This window comes from Pyricularia oryzae, chromosome 4 (genome assembly GCF_000002495.2).
Source record: "Pyricularia oryzae 70-15 chromosome 4, whole genome shotgun sequence".
Lineage (NCBI taxonomy): Eukaryota > Fungi > Ascomycota > Sordariomycetes > Magnaporthales > Pyriculariaceae > Pyricularia > Pyricularia oryzae.
Window position 1 is genome coordinate 2,123,103 of NC_017851.1, and position 14,550 is coordinate 2,137,652.

A 14,550-nucleotide genomic window follows, 5' to 3' on the forward strand; every position below is an offset into this window, starting at 1 on the left:
ATAAGATCCTGCTCCGCTCGCTGCCCTGACGCCAAAACAAATCCATCTGCCTTCCTTGCCGTGACTCCCAAGTAGTTTCATGAAATATACAAAATGTCGTACCGCGCGTTTCCCAGTTCAATCCCTCATTATTCCAATCATCACTCTTTGACCTGATCTTTTTTTTTTCTGGCAATCTGTCGAAAAAAAGTGCATCTACAGGATCTCATCACAGACCCAGCCCGCCGAGAAGGCCACCAAGGAGGCTGCCCAGCAGACCATCGCTCTCGCCGCCGGGCTTGCCGGCGGGGTCCTCTTTGGGGGCGCCCAAGAGGCCATTTAGGAGGCCCATGAGGAGGTTCAAGAGGGGCCCGAGGAGGCCGCCCAGGTCGAGGCGCAGAATGTCCAGCTCGGGTTTGAGGGCGGCGCGGTTGTCTGTTGGGGGTTTTGGTGTTAGCGACAAAAAATTAAAAAAAAAGAAAGAAACTAGACTGATGACTCACTAGAGTCGATGGAACCCATGCTGTTCTCGACCTCGCTCGCCAGCTCCTGGGCGTCGGCAAACATGCCCAGCGCAAACTTCTTGTCCGCCTCGGACAGGCCGCCGAGCTCGACGTCGCCCAGGATGCTCGACACCATGGACGACACGCTGTCCACCTTTGACGTGACCGTGCCGATCTTGCTCTTCATCTTGGCCACGTCGCCCGACTTCCAGTCCGCCAGGTCGCCCTCCACGTCCGCCTTGAGCGCCGTCACCATCTCCTTGGCCTGCTGCACGCGCGGCGCCGCGGGGGCTGCGCGCGCCACCGGGGCTGCTGCTGCTGCTGCGTTGACGGCTGCGGCGCCGATGGCGACCCGAGGCGCGGTCGGGGCAAAGACGATCTTGTCGGCCCGGGAGCTGCCGTACAGCGGCGGAGCGGCCAGGACGCCCGAGATGGAGGCGACGGCGGTGAGGATGGAGAAACGCATCTTGGATGGGTGGAGGTTTGGGTTGAAGGTTGGTGAGTTGGTGTGGAAGAATGTATTGGTTGATGGAGGATTGAGACTTTGAGAGAGGGGTGTTTTGATGCTGCTACTGCTGCTGCTGCTGCTGATGATGATGAAGTAGAAAAAAAAATATTGCCAAGAATGCCGAAAAGCCGAGATATTTAAGGATTATCGACTCCCAAAGTCTAGAGGCTAGAATGTGTGTTGGCGATGGCGGGTGGATGATGTGCTGGCAGCGGAGGCTGGACCCAAGAAGCAAAACGAGGTCGGTTGATGGCGAGCATACTCGACTTATACAGACAAAACCCCGCTGTCTCTGATAGAATTATGGTCTTGGCTAGACTTTTTGCATTTCTGATTGATGCATCCCTTGATGCCTGCCCTCTGCCTTTGCCCTCTGTTCGTGTTGACCACCAATACTCACCAGCCCTTGCTTGGCTCAGATGCCATCATAGAACTCGCCCGAATTCTCGACATCTGCAAAGAGACAAGTGACTCTAACATTTCTGTAAAGTTGGATCAACAGCCATCAATTTGACTGGATTGAGATGGGAGGATAGGATTGACCGTAGAAGGAAGGCAAGGGTGGGTGTGCACAATTGACTTGTAAAAGTCGGGGGCTTACATGCAGCTTCAGCGTGAGCTTTACATCCATTGGCAGCCAAAGAACCTAGATAATCTACACCACCAAAATCCCACAGTAGATGTTTTTTAATTAGAACTAGAACTAGTTACTTTCCGAGTCTGGCAGTCTCAGAGCCCACGACAATGGCTGATCTTGGCCACTCCAGTACAAGCAGCGGCGATCGCAATGTACATCAGCGGCCGATCTCGTCCCCGTCCCACGGGTAGTTGGTCCCTTTTTCCTCGACTTCCAAATGAGGCAAGTCTCTTGAGGATCTGTCAAAAAATTCCCGTAGGGCTCGGGCTGTCAAGGACATACATCAGAGTTTGCGCCCCATGTTCGCGCCCGAGTGCGACCACCTGTCAACCGGGCTGAGCCCTTTTCAGCCTCCCCCGCTGCCATGTGCAATGCCGACAGAGAACAGCAAGTCCCGTGCTTGGTATCATGGTCTAGACCCGCGTCTGGAGTGCCACTGGCAACGTCGCAAAAGAACGGGGGGGCGGGGGTGGTGGGCTGGCATTTGTCAAAGACAAAAAGCAATATCGGCATCCGGCAGGGTAAAACACTGCGCCGTCTCTACATGACATGCGCGATCCGTCGAGTTTTATGCAGTTGGAGGATTACAATTGCTGCAAGGGAGCCAGGTTGCTCGTTTCCTGTAACATGTAATACTCTAATCAAGAACAAAGAGTAGTTTCTAAAATAATGAATAGGATTGTTTGCGTCTTTACCTCGAAATGTGAAAATGGAATTGACAAAGCTTGAAACAGTATTAAAAAGGTTGGATAGTATTCAAGTAATCTAGCTGTAAGCTGGGCGAGAACTCATGGGAACGACCTCGTCTTGGCCAAACTCCTTCTTTTGCGAAGCTAGAGCTTTCAAAGTCTCGAGAAAGCCGCGTTCAGGCTGCTGTTATCGCATGTCTTTTTGGACATAATGAATCTTATTTGCATAGCATCGAAACTCTACCTTTAGAAGAGAACATTAGTAGACTTTGAAAGTCTTTTAGCGATTGGTGACATGAAAACGGTGTGTACATACAAATCTAGAAAGGAATACCCTGCGAAATACAGGCGGGTCTGAGAATAAAGATTTCCTACTATGGTAGTCTTTGCAATGCTAACATGAGTCATGGCCATCGGTTCGTCAGACATGCCATATGTTACTTGTATCCGTTATTGAAAAAACTATAGTCTATGATTGAGTCCGAGGCACTTTCACTTGTGACTTTCGTATTTATAATTCCTGGTCAAGTATCCAAACTACGGCTTTATCAAAATACTGCTACCTAGAGCTAAAAGCCACCAGGAACAGGATCGTTCAAGCTTTCACTCTTCTAAGTTCTGGCTATCTTTCTGATATCAACTCCAAGCCTACCTACATATCGTGAAGCCAAGGGCGCCTTGCAATATAATGAAGATAACTCCTCAGTAGTCACTCCTGGACTGAGTTGTTGCTACTGTCGAGTAAAAAGTTGTCATAATTGGGAGTGCAGAGAAAAGCCGCTCTATTTTGATTGACTGTCACTGAATTGATAGAATATGACAGCTTTATTTAAGAATAACCTTTTGATTACTCGCCGTTGCGCTAAGATATCGCCTTGATGTCCTTGTGGCAACGCGGCGATGATTTTTCAAAATGCGACAGATTGGCTTTGCCATGTCTCTTGCTATGTATTGTTTTGTTTGGCAACAGGGAGACGACATCTACACAGCATCGACCTGATCAATGAAACCACGTTTTCAAAAGTACAATAACCACATTGAGGTTTTGGGCTGTCCTCGACACTTGAGTGACTCCACAAGTCCAAGGAACAAAGAATCCATTTGTTCTCGCAAAACAATGTCTTTGTCTCTGGATTCATCCGTAACCAGTCAAAGGCGCTGGCGGATACATATCAACGGGCCGATGCTCCTTTGGAGACAAGATTCCTCGCAACTTTCACAAGAGCCCATAGAGCCATCTCGGATTTTGGACAGATTGAATCGCTGTACTCTAGAACTAGTAGGTACCCGACCACCCAACCCATCACTGACAAGACAACAAAGACTGCAGTGCGAGAACATGCCTCCCAACTCGCCATTCCACCCGTTCCCCTCGGCCGACGCCTGGCACGCAGCCAACATCAAGCGCCTCGCCGTGGGGTGCGGGCTGGGCGCCATCGAGGACCGAGACCTCCCCGGCATCAACCTGCGGCTGTGCCAGGAGTGCGACCGCGTCTTCGAGGCGACCAACCTGCTGACGGCCCGCCTGGACGAGCGGCGCTACACGTGCTGGGCGCCCGAGTGCGTCGCCCGCTGCGGGGACTACTACATCCAGTGGCCCGAGCTGCGCGCCTCGGTGGTGGGCGGCTTCCGCGCCGCCGACGTGGGTCCCGCCGTGGAGAGGCTCGTCCGCCACAAGCACGAGGAGCACCTGCGGCTGGTGGAGGAGCTGGCGAGGAGGTTGGCCGAGGGGGCAAGTGCTGGTGCTGGTGCGGCGTCGAATGGCCAGCAGCAGAGGGACGCCGCGACGGTGTTGAGGCAGGCGTGGCAGCGTTCTCGGCAGCTGGACCCGGCCAACAAGTGAATCCAGGTGAGTGACGGGAGTGACGTACCGAGAGTGACTAACCCTGGTGGTGTCAGATCATTTGAGACTCGAGTCTACAAAAGGTATGTAGCACGCTCCTTTGCTTGCATCCACTCAATCAGATGTAATCATTTCTCCCGGCTCAATTTGCCAACAAGCAAGTATCCTGCATCCTCGTGTTGAAAAGTTGCCAAGTTCAATCTTGCATCAAGCATTCGCGGGCGAAAATGTCAAAAAAGGGTGCCAAATTACGGGGAATTGACTGCAAAATGCCAAAAACGCCCAGACAGCAGACCTGACACTTCATTTTGCTGGAAGCGAGATACGCGGAGCTGATGCACGCCCAGAGGCGGAACCGTCGTATAGATATATTAGCTGACCACCTCGGCATTTTTAATTGCTCCCGTTTCCGTACCTTTGCAATCGTAATCTATTTTCTTTCCCGCCTCAGCCCTGCCCAAATGGTTAATATACGGCAATATGCTGTCAGCTAAGCTTATATAATTCTCAACTCGGTGACAGCGGCGTGAAATTGGAGAACCAAAGAGTAGACGACCACGAAACGAGACGAGGCGCAGGAACCAGAAAAGGGCACATATTGTTTCTTTTAATCAATTGTGCTTATACAGCAGAGGATGGTCCCGTGATTCATGTTTGTCATTCTAGAATGTGACTTGGTACATGTGGCAAACGCCGCAAACCTGCACGCGTAGCAGGGCGGAAAGACGAGACGACCCCGGTTTCGCTGTCAAAGTGTCGCTGCACCGTAGCGGGGAAATCGACCGCGACGCTTTTGACTGCCAAATATCCCCATGGGGGTTGTAGCTTCAGGTGGCGGAGATGGCCATTCGTGCGCGAATTCCACCCATAAAAGAAGCCTCGTTGGAGTGCTCTTTCCCCGGAAAGAAATCCAGGAGAAGCCGACAAAAACTGCAAGAACAACCAATAGACTACCCCTCCAGCACTTGCCTGGTGAGTTTGGTATTTTAAAATATACATGTGTCGTAGGTAGCATCATGTCTCCCCCGCACGTAATCCTACCCAAAAACGGGACGGCTCACGATGCAACCCGGCCGCCTGCTGCATGGTGTGTATTCGCAGGACTCGTCGAGGCTTAGCCCACGCTGCTCTGGTGGTCAGCAAATCCTCCCCCGAGGGGGGTCATGGGGGACACGGCAGAGGGTATCTGACCCACACTTTTGTCGGCGAGGGCTCCCGAGTACGTAACTTGAGCATGTAATTATTTCTGTACTTTTTTCTGGACAAGTGGTGGTAGCGAGGAATGGGTCGATTGGCGACCGACAAGCGACGGAATCCAATATGGATACGCCCGTCGGCCGCTGCAGCAAACAAGTCTAACCAGGGGTTTGTTTTGCGGCTCCTCTTGTACGCCATGATCTAGAATATTTGCCCAGACGAGATAAAGGATACTACTTTGACAGATGCTCGTGTTCTAGGTACATTGCTCAACTCGGCTTAAAAGTCCAGCACCAGTACGTCGCCATTGCGGCTTCCACTTTAGGACTCTCCATCCTCCTTTACCAATAGTCGCATCCCAGAGGCACACACTCGGACTTTTTGATGACACCCTCAGGCGCAAATATTGGTTCTTGGAAGGACGGGACATGCGGCGCTAGGTATGGTCTGAGAGCCCACCCTGAATGAGAGAGAAAAAAAGACCAGAGCTGAACACTCACGAGATGCCTGCGCCTTTTCGCTTCCTGCTATTGCACCACCCCGGGACTCCCGTTGATCCTAACTTTCCAGGGAGTGCCGATCTCGGTGTCGTCCATGTCGTGGGATGCTTCAGTGCTGCCTGTTCTCTCTAGCTCTAGTCCAAAGGGCTTCCATACCGACCGAGATCATGTATAAAACGGGGTCAAGCCGACAGGCCATCGTGTCTCTTTTGGTGATACGAACCAGCCATCTCTCCATTCCCACAGACTGCATAGCAACACCCCCACACATTACCTTCCACACACATCACCACATCACCTTGCACATATCCTCCCACTCCACAAACCCCTCCCAACCCTTCCAAAAAATGAGGCTGGCACCCACCCTCCTCCTCCTCCCCCTGGCCACCGCAGCGCCGACCAGCCCCCTCGAGCGTCGCCAGACCCTCCCGGTGGGCGACCAGATCCAGATCCAGAGCGTGACGGTGGCGGGCAACGGCTGCCCGCCGGGCACCTTCACCAGCCAGGTCAGCCTGGACCGGACGGCGGTGACGCTGGGCTTTGACCAGTTCGCAGCGGAGCTGACGCCGGCGTCGGACCGCGACAAGACGTGCGCCGTGGTGGTGCAGGCCCGCTACCCCGTCGGCTGCATCACGGCCGTGGTCGAGAACACGCAGCACGGCTTCGCGGAGCTGCCCGCCGCCGTCGTCGGCAGCCTGCAGGCCGCCTACGCCGTCACCCCCGGCAGGATCGTCGGGTCCGCCGCCTCCCAGACCAGCCTCAGCGGCGCCGCCTACGTCTTTGGCCAGCCCTGGCTCAAGACCGACCGCATCTCCACCGCCGTGTCCGCCACCTCGACCAGTCGGGATGTGTTCATGGTGGTCAACTTTAGGGACCTGCTCACCACGAGCGGCGGCGCCACGCTGGCGAGTCTCAGGACCGACGACATGACCATTGCGTTTACGGATCAGCGCCGGTCGTCTGGGCAGTGGTGAGTTTGCTGCATCCTCGAAGAAACGATGGTGGAAACATGGTGGAAAGATGGAGAGACTGCTAACACGAGTCGCACAGCTGAGTTGCGTTTCGGCACCGGATACAAGACGGCAGGTTCCAGACTTGAAAAGGGTGGGATCGCAAGTAATGACCAAAGGCGGTAATTAGCATCTTGGCAGAGGAGCCCCCTGGGGAAAAAAGTGGCTCTCGCATTCGTGTACAATAATAGCAAATGGTATCGTGCAAGTAAACAAACAACAACAAAACAAGATCAGCACAGCCCCATGTCCTGAAACAAATCCTCAGCCCTGACGTCCAGCACCGCCGGCCTCGCGTCCTCGATGCCGAACCCAGCCAGTATCACGTCGTCCAGGTACCCGTGGTAGCCCTGCCCCGGCCTCATCCAGTTGAGCGACGTGATGTAAAACATCTCGGTCCTCTCCGGCGCCCTCCTCCGCCCGGGGATCCACAGCGGCCGCCGCGACACGGCGTGCAGCGCAAACGGCGCCTCCTGCCGAAACAGCACCACGTACGCCTCGTACGAGCTCCGGAACCCGCGGTAGCGCTTGTGCTGCACCACGGTCGCGATGAAGGTGTTGCCCGCCGACGGCTCGCAGCCCGCCTCGCCGCGCCGGCACATGGTGACGGCCAGCGAGTTGGTCGACTGGTGCACCGAGTCGTCCTCGTCGCCCGGCCCGGACAGGAACGAAACCCTCTCCAGGGCCGGCAGGTGGCGCCCCATGCACGCCCCGTCCGCCGCCGCCGTGTCCGGGCCCAGGTCCCTGCCCACGCTGCCGTCCGCGTTCAGCCGGCCCAGCACCCGCCTCGGGTGCATGGCGTGGTGCGCGTGCATGGCGCCGTCGCGGTCCCAAAAGACGAAAAAGTTCTTTTCAACCGGCGAGTAGCCGTCGCCGAGCGGCCGCTGCATCTCGGTGCCGCGCGCAAAGAGCTCGCCCGCCATCGTGATGGTCTTGTCCACCGGCGCCACACCCGTCTGGGCGTCGTCGGCGTCGTCGAGCTGCTGCTGCTGCTGCTCGCCCCAGCGGCTCACCAGCCGGAAATCCTGTATCCACTGCCCAAAGCACGTGAACCCCGAGTTGCTCCCGTACGACACCAGGGGGACCCCGCCACGGGGGCCCAGGAAGACGCGCGCGTCGTGGGGGCCCTGGTTGATCTGCAGCAGCTCCAGCGCGGGCCTGGCCGGATCGTCGCAGGCATTGCCCCTGGTCTTGGTCGGCTCGATGGCCAGCGCGACGGGGAAGGTGACGCAGGCCAGCTCGCCGCGGCGGTTGACGGCCGCGTCGCACGTGAGCTCGGTAAACCTTCCGAACGAGTCGGGCGGCGGCGGGTGCTCCTGCGCCACCATGACGTACGTGTCCCTCTTGGTCGGGTGCGGCAGCACGTTTGGGTTGATGGCGCTGCGGCCGCCGAACACGAGCCGCGTGAAGGGCCTCTTGGCCTCCTTCAGGCCTGCCCCCGGCGCTTTGGGTGCCCCGACAGGGTCCAGGGCCCCCGAAGAAGAGACGACGACGTGCGTCTCCGGGACCGCCTGAGATGCGCCATCAAAGGCATCAATCGGCGGCAGCAAATCGCCGAGCTTTTCGGGCGCCGTCTGCGTGGTGACCATCTGAGCTGCGTCGGGCGGCGAATGAGGTTTTTCTTCATGTCGCTGCGGGATTGCGGCTGCTGCTGCTGCTCCCCCTGCTGCGGGAATGTCGCTGCCGTCGTCTGTCTCAATGTGCTTTGCTACAGCTGCGTCTTGGAGATTCGGCCTCGCGCCCCATTTCGCCGACACCGGGTGTGCCCATAGCAGCTGCTGGCTCGGCTGCTGGACGGTGGTGTGTTTTCGGATCAGACGAATGCTGAGGAAGATGGCTGTGATCAGGGGCACGTATAGGACGAAGAATCGCCTTGCCTCCCTGAAAACCATGATCCTTCACACTGTCTTTCGATTTTTTAACTGACTAAGAAAATCAAGGAACCCAGCTTCTATTTCCGTCTTTTTTTGTTTTTCTTGCTTTTTTTGACTCGACCCAACAGAAACTTTCAGATGGGGCGACTGACTACTGAGCTCAAGGAGGTTTCTTTGCTTTGCTTTGGGAGTGTGTTTTGCGTCCCCCCAGTGCCGACGGAAATGAGTAGCGGAATTACAATAATAGGTCACGACCACTACTCATTTCTGCAGCAGCGACAGTTGACAGCTCCCAGAGATTTGGCGCCCTCTGGAACGGGTAAAACGGATCTGTACGGTCCCGACGATCCAGCTAGGTACCTACCCAAGGTACCTGGGTAGGGATGCTAAGCGGCCTGGACACCTGTCAAGGACGGCTTGACGGGAAGCTTCGTTGTAGCGTGCGAACTCTGCTAAAAACCCCCTGCACTAACCTCGAGGTTTGCGTGGTTTGCGTGGTTTGCATGATTTGCAAACTCGGTTCTTTAGCTCCCTTTCACTAGCGCTGCACAGCTTTGCAAAAGGTTTCTGGGACGGGAGTGCCCAGTACCTTGTACTGCGCAGATACCGTACGTCGTAGTAAACGCAAAAATGCTGATTGAGATCTACCGCAACGACCCACTGCAGACATAAGGTAGGTAGGTACATAACCTTCCTTACCTGGTAATTCAACCCGAACCACACGGGTGGCAGGTTCGGGTTTGTTTAACCCCAAACGTTTTGACATGTGGTTTGTAGGCAAAGCCCCTCCCCTCTCTCTCCCCCGCCGATCGCATCGATTTACGCAGCAGAGGCAGCATGGTAGTTGAATGTTTTTTGACGAATGATGGCCGGCAGGTGGGAAAGACGTGCGAATTGCAAAAACCATGGCAGCCGAAAGATGTGCATTCTACTGGAGCTAGACTAGGCCGATTCTGGACTAGACCAAGCCCTGGTTCCTGCTTGAACCCCCACCACTGACTGGTTGGACAGGGCGTGGAGTGGGAAACAGGGGGGAGGGTTGACGATCTCAAATGCTCTTCGCTTCCCAAGATGGAAATCACCCCCCAATAGTTGAACCGGGGGTGTTCGATCATGCGGGGAAAATACGCCGGGGTGTGGGGGAAGTATTGAAGCGTACCCGCTCTTCTCGAATGTCCCGACATGGGCCGGCATGTGATATTGACTCGTTATCCTGTACGGCAAATTTGTTCCTTTTTTTTATGATTGTACTGCGTGTATCTATCGTTCCTCATACAAGTACGTCATGTATACCAATCAAGACTATCGTGCCATGTATGTAAATTTCCACAGGAAATGGAGAAAGGGGGCAGATCGGGAGCAAAAAGACAAACGTGGGAATAGTCCAGACCACCAAGAAGAAAAGAAAAGAGAAAAAAGCAAAATAGGCAACAGACCACGCTTCAATTTTGACAATCGTCTAGGAAACGACTGGGCTGTTGCAAAATGCAAATACAGCCCCAATTAATAAGAAAGAAAAGAGATAGAAAAAAAAAAAGACCACCCAAAAATGCAAACATGACATCATACCACTACGCCTCCCCTATCGCCTTGATAGGCTTGGGAGCCAGCGTCTTGCCATACAACCACTGCGAGAAGCGCACGCTGGGCTCGTCCACGAACCGCGTCACCAGCTCCGACACCCACAGCGTCAGCGGCAGCAGGACCAGGTGCGGCAGCAGGTAGCCCAGCTCCATCCCGAAAGGCCCCGTCTTGGGCAGCGGGAACTTGTCGACCCAGCCCGGCAGGTTCTTGACCTGCTCCTCGCCGTGCCACCCGGCAGCCGTGTAGATGCGGTCCCCGACCAGCCAGATGATGGGCCCGTGGGCCAGGTACAGACCGTACGAGATGCGGCCCAGGTACTGGCAGAAGCGCGTCTCGAAGAAGCGCTTGAGCGGCGGCAGGCGCGGGATCACGGCGATGGCGATGGAGGCCGCCACGAAGAGGTAGAACCACTTGTAGTCAAACACTGCCTGCGGCTTGAGGAACGACAGGTAGTACCAGCCCCGGTTGGTCCGGAGGGTCTCGATCTTGAGGTCGTGGGACGGGACGCCGCCCAGGTAGACGGCCAGGGCAAAGAGGTGCCACATGACGAGCTTCTTGACGGGCCCGACGCCGCTATACCTCGCCAGGAGCGACGGCAGCTCCCCCCTCGCCGACAGCAGGTCGATTTCGCATTGAAACATGCCCATGATGAACATGGCCCCGTACCACCCGTCGGCAATGTACATAAAGTAGTACATCAGACCAACCATGCACAAGAGTCGCGCGTTGCGGGTGCATCGAGACAGTGCAATCAGGGTGGTGTACACCACCACGGAGCCTTTGAACTCTGCCGGTATCGACCACAGGTGAGGGTTGTACCGAAACCAGGGGTCCCCGCCCTGCGTGAAGACAAAGGTGAAATTCTTGCCCTCCGAGTACCAGCGCCAGAGCTCGTCCCTAAACGTCTTTTCGTGCACCATGCCGTACACCCAGATCCGGCTGACGTTCCAGAACGCCATGAAAGCAAACGTCGTCACGATCAGCGGTATGTACAGCCGCAGCCACCTCCTGAAGAGGGCGGACCCGACGTTCTCCGAGAGGCGGCCATGGTCGCCGGCGTGGATGAGCGACAGGGGCTTGGTCGACAGGACGTAGCCGGATATGATGAAAAATATGGCGACGGCAAAGTGGCCACCGATAAAAAATGCCCTCACCCCGGGGAGCGTGGCGAGGTAGACTTGGCCGTTGGTGCCAAACGAGGACTCCAGCACGTTGTGATCCTTTTGGCTGTGCGCCCACAGTTGATGGTGCTGCAGGTAGACCATGAACGCGGCAAAGCCACGGACGCCGTCGAGATACGCCGTCCGTCTCAGGTCGCCCCGTGCCGTCTGAGGGCTTCTTGCTCGCCACAGGAGCGAAGATGCCGCTCGGCCGAGAAAACTCTTGCCGCCGCCGGCCGGAATGCCGCCCTTGAGGCTGCCGATGGGACTAAGGCTGCCATCGCTGGACGCGCTACTCAGGTTGTCGTAGTAGAGCTCATCCTTTGTTTCCTCCCATTGGCCACCGCCGTCGAGTATGCCTTGGTTTGGCGGCATTTCCTTTTTATTTCTTGATTTCTTCGGTGTAGCGAATGTATGCCTCCCCGAAAGGAAGGTAATGTGATGTGTCAAAATGTGAGTTTGTTCGCCGAGATGGATTGAGACGGGAAGAAGCAACCGTTGGTTTTGGAGGGGAATATCTGCTGTCTCGGTCCAGTAGAGAGAACAAAAAAAAACTCAAAAAAGCCCTCTTCAGACGGAAGACACGTCTTTTGCAGTGGCTGAGCAAAAGATCAATCAAAGGGCCCGAGCGGATCAATACTGGTTGGTGGTGGTTTGCCCTTGGTTTTGGTTGTTATCTTTTTTGTTAAAGTCATTCACCCAGACTTTGTTGAATACGACTCATAACATTTTCACTCCGAACTTGATAGTAAGAAAGCTTGCAATGGTCATACCCACCCGGCCGACTGGTAAACGTTATAGAAGGGGGGTGGCCTACGTCACGCTAAAACAGTCGAGGTCTGTAGTTGGAAACCACGCCGTGTCTCGGTAGCTGCACCGCTCGGAGTGACGGGATGCGATGCAACAATTGTGGCAGTGGTAGGATGGGACGGGCGGGAGGAAATCGGATGGATCGAAGGCAAGCCGCTTATTCTGCGTATTTTGTTTGCTGACAAGTGCCAGGATTTGCGAGTTGAAATCAAAAAAGTGCGTAAGCGAGCCACCGTGGATTTTTGGACAACGAAAATGGAAATAGGCCCAAAGAGGCCGTCAAACAAAACGGATTCGACAATGCCGGGGAAGTGGTCCCACTGAATTGTAAAAAAAGAAAAGCTGCCGAGGTTGATGAGGGGTTATCGATGTTTGTTTGTGACCCAATAACGACTGTATGCGAGGTAGGTACCAGGTAGGTAGGTAGGTAGGTACCGGTAGATAAGTTGTGTGGTTACTGGCAACAAAAGTTACTTCGCAAGGTAGTACCAGAGTACAGGTCTTGCTTGTCACACTGCAGCATGTCGTCTTCGCCAAGCGAGCTATCAAGATGGGGGTGTGTGGCGGGCCGGCTTACTTGCTGCGGCAATAGCGTGGGTGATCCAAAAACATTTGCACAAGGTTTAGAATGCCTGCTCGCATTGGCGGGTGTAACGGGGAATTACAGCTTGCTGCTTGCTGCTTGCTGTGCTTGCTGGTCCCTCGCGCTCTGACTAGGAAGCGCCGCGCATCCTGCATCGAGATTTACTTACTGTACAGCAGCTCAAGAACCTGACATGAGATTTCAGACGTCGTTTACTCTGGTATTACATCTGACGACCTTGAATTACACTTTTTGCCTTTGTTACAGTACAAATGCCCTTGGGTCATTTATCCGAGAGTCGCTGACAGAGGAACATTCATGCATACTGTGTCGGGAAAAATCTCCTACCAGTGGAGTAAGTAGTAGACAAAAAGGAAGGGGAGAGACTTTACAAATTAGAAAGCCGAGAGGGCGATCCATGCTTGCGAGAGAGAGATCGCTTCCTACCTTACCCACTTAGCGTGGCGTTTAGCTCGTCAATTCACCCAAAAGGAGGCAGCTTAGCAATCTTAGGTACCTGCCCCAAGGTAGATACGCTCTGAGCCTGCCAGGCACTCGATCCGTAGAAAATCGCTCGTCCCTGACAGATTGTACTTCGTAGTCCGCCAGTAGTGTGTCTCACACCACGCTCGCCATCTCCAGCCCCACCCCCCGACACACATGCCAGACCGCCACCGTTGAACGGCCCTGAAAAAGCATCTCATCTGCGGGTGGCCACTCAGGGGCCCTAAGCTGCCTTGGTCTTAAATTGTCCATGTCACTCCAAAAAGAAGTCAAAAAAAGGAAGATAATAAAAAAAAAGAAAGTCAAAAACCCAGCCCTTGACATAATCAAAATCATCCAATTTGTCGTTTTGATTCGTGCAGCCTTGAAGGTTAATCGAATCCGTCCGCGTCCGAGAACGTGGGGCCCAAATTGAGTTCCCTGCTTGCCCTGAGAAGCGCAAACGGTTCCCAGGGTACGCGTTCCTTGTTCTCGAAGAAATTTACCTCTTCTTTTGCCGTCGATACGATTATCAGCCTGTCACGCTAAAATAACAAGGCAGGGGTGTTGTTGAATAATCCGACCTCGAATTGTGCACACCAGAAAAAAAGAGAAAAAAAAAACCCCTACAGAGTAACAAACAAAAATAAAACATCACGTCATTGGAGTGCCAGGGCGGTTCGATAGATGCGGCCAATTATTTCCCTTTTTTTTTCCGAACTGAACTTCCAAATCCTCTCGAGCGGCGGTCTGCTGTTTCTTTGTACCACAGTCGGTTTACTGTGCTTACTTTTGTGCTAGTCCCCGTACCGAGTGATACTGTACACTCATGCACCGCGGCATTCCCCCTCACTCAGCGTCGTGCCGTATGGGGTACAGTACAGGGATAACGAGTTGTTAGTGTTCAGTAGTACTGTACCTTTTTTGCAAGTCCGCTGTAGTCCAGCCGAGTCGATTGGCCAGGGACAGACTCCACCGCCCACGAAGCGCGACAAGATCCCTGTCTACAATCGCAGCGCAACAAACATCAATTTCCATGTTGGGAAATCTGTTGTCCAGTCGGGGTTCTTGTCACCCTTTGCGATGGCGGTCCCCCGCCCCCCGCAAAACGCCTGCAATTTCTACTGGGTCCAAATCTGCAAGCCTCAAGCCTGGTTCTGGTCTGCCCAAGCTCGCAAGGTACCATTGAG

At 54.6% G+C, this 14,550-nt stretch overlaps 7 protein-coding genes across 7 annotated transcripts; 3 read left to right on the forward strand and 4 right to left on the reverse strand.

Annotated features, from left to right (window-relative positions):
• Positions 1-208: 208 nt before the first annotated feature.
• Positions 209-948, reverse strand: MGG_12715 (uncharacterized protein; the record flags this gene model as incomplete). Its single annotated transcript, XM_003716533.1, has 2 exons — positions 209-414; positions 483-948. The coding sequence occupies 2 exons, from the start codon at positions 946-948 to the stop codon at positions 209-211; spliced, it is 672 nt and encodes a 223-aa protein (XP_003716581.1).
• A 745-nt stretch (positions 949-1,693) lies between these two features.
• MGG_17104 (uncharacterized protein) lies at positions 1,694-1,993 on the reverse strand (the record flags this gene model as incomplete). The annotated part of the gene is made up of 2 exons (XM_003716534.1): positions 1,694-1,837; positions 1,910-1,993. The coding sequence occupies 2 exons, from the start codon at positions 1,991-1,993 to the stop codon at positions 1,694-1,696; spliced, it is 228 nt and encodes a 75-aa protein (XP_003716582.1).
• A 1,662-nt stretch (positions 1,994-3,655) lies between these two features.
• Positions 3,656-4,159, forward strand: MGG_03365 (uncharacterized protein; the record flags this gene model as incomplete). Its single annotated transcript, XM_003716535.1, has 1 exon — positions 3,656-4,159. The coding sequence occupies one exon, from the start codon at positions 3,656-3,658 to the stop codon at positions 4,157-4,159; it is 504 nt and encodes a 167-aa protein (XP_003716583.1).
• Positions 4,160-5,175: 1,016 nt separating this feature from the next.
• On the forward strand, positions 5,176-5,639 carry MGG_17105 (uncharacterized protein; the record flags this gene model as incomplete). The annotated part of the gene is made up of 3 exons (XM_003716536.1): positions 5,176-5,246; positions 5,300-5,378; positions 5,562-5,639. The coding sequence occupies 3 exons, from the start codon at positions 5,176-5,178 to the stop codon at positions 5,637-5,639; spliced, it is 228 nt and encodes a 75-aa protein (XP_003716584.1).
• A 475-nt stretch (positions 5,640-6,114) lies between these two features.
• On the forward strand, positions 6,115-6,955 carry MGG_03364 (uncharacterized protein; the record flags this gene model as incomplete). Its single annotated transcript, XM_003716537.1, has 2 exons — positions 6,115-6,826; positions 6,943-6,955. Exons 1-2 carry the CDS (start codon positions 6,204-6,206, stop codon positions 6,953-6,955), a joined length of 636 nt encoding a protein of 211 aa, XP_003716585.1. The 5' UTR covers positions 6,115-6,203.
• Positions 6,956-7,016: 61 nt separating this feature from the next.
• Positions 7,017-8,824, reverse strand: MGG_03363 (uncharacterized protein). Its single transcript, XM_003716538.1, has one exon. It carries the CDS (start codon positions 8,756-8,758, stop codon positions 7,100-7,102), a length of 1,659 nt encoding a protein of 552 aa, XP_003716586.1. The 5' UTR covers positions 8,759-8,824; the 3' UTR covers positions 7,017-7,099.
• A 1,487-nt stretch (positions 8,825-10,311) lies between these two features.
• MGG_03362 (uncharacterized protein) lies at positions 10,312-11,859 on the reverse strand (the record flags this gene model as incomplete). The annotated part of the gene is made up of 1 exon (XM_003716539.1): positions 10,312-11,859. One exon carries the CDS (start codon positions 11,857-11,859, stop codon positions 10,312-10,314), a length of 1,548 nt encoding a protein of 515 aa, XP_003716587.1.
• Between the last annotated feature and the right edge of the window lie 2,691 nt (positions 11,860-14,550).

What these genes read in the sequence shown, in the direction of transcription:
- MGG_03363 (XM_003716538.1), bottom strand. Translation starts at nt 8,758, where the DNA reads ATGGTTTTCAGGGAGGCAAGGCGATTCTTCGTCCTATACGTGCCCCTG.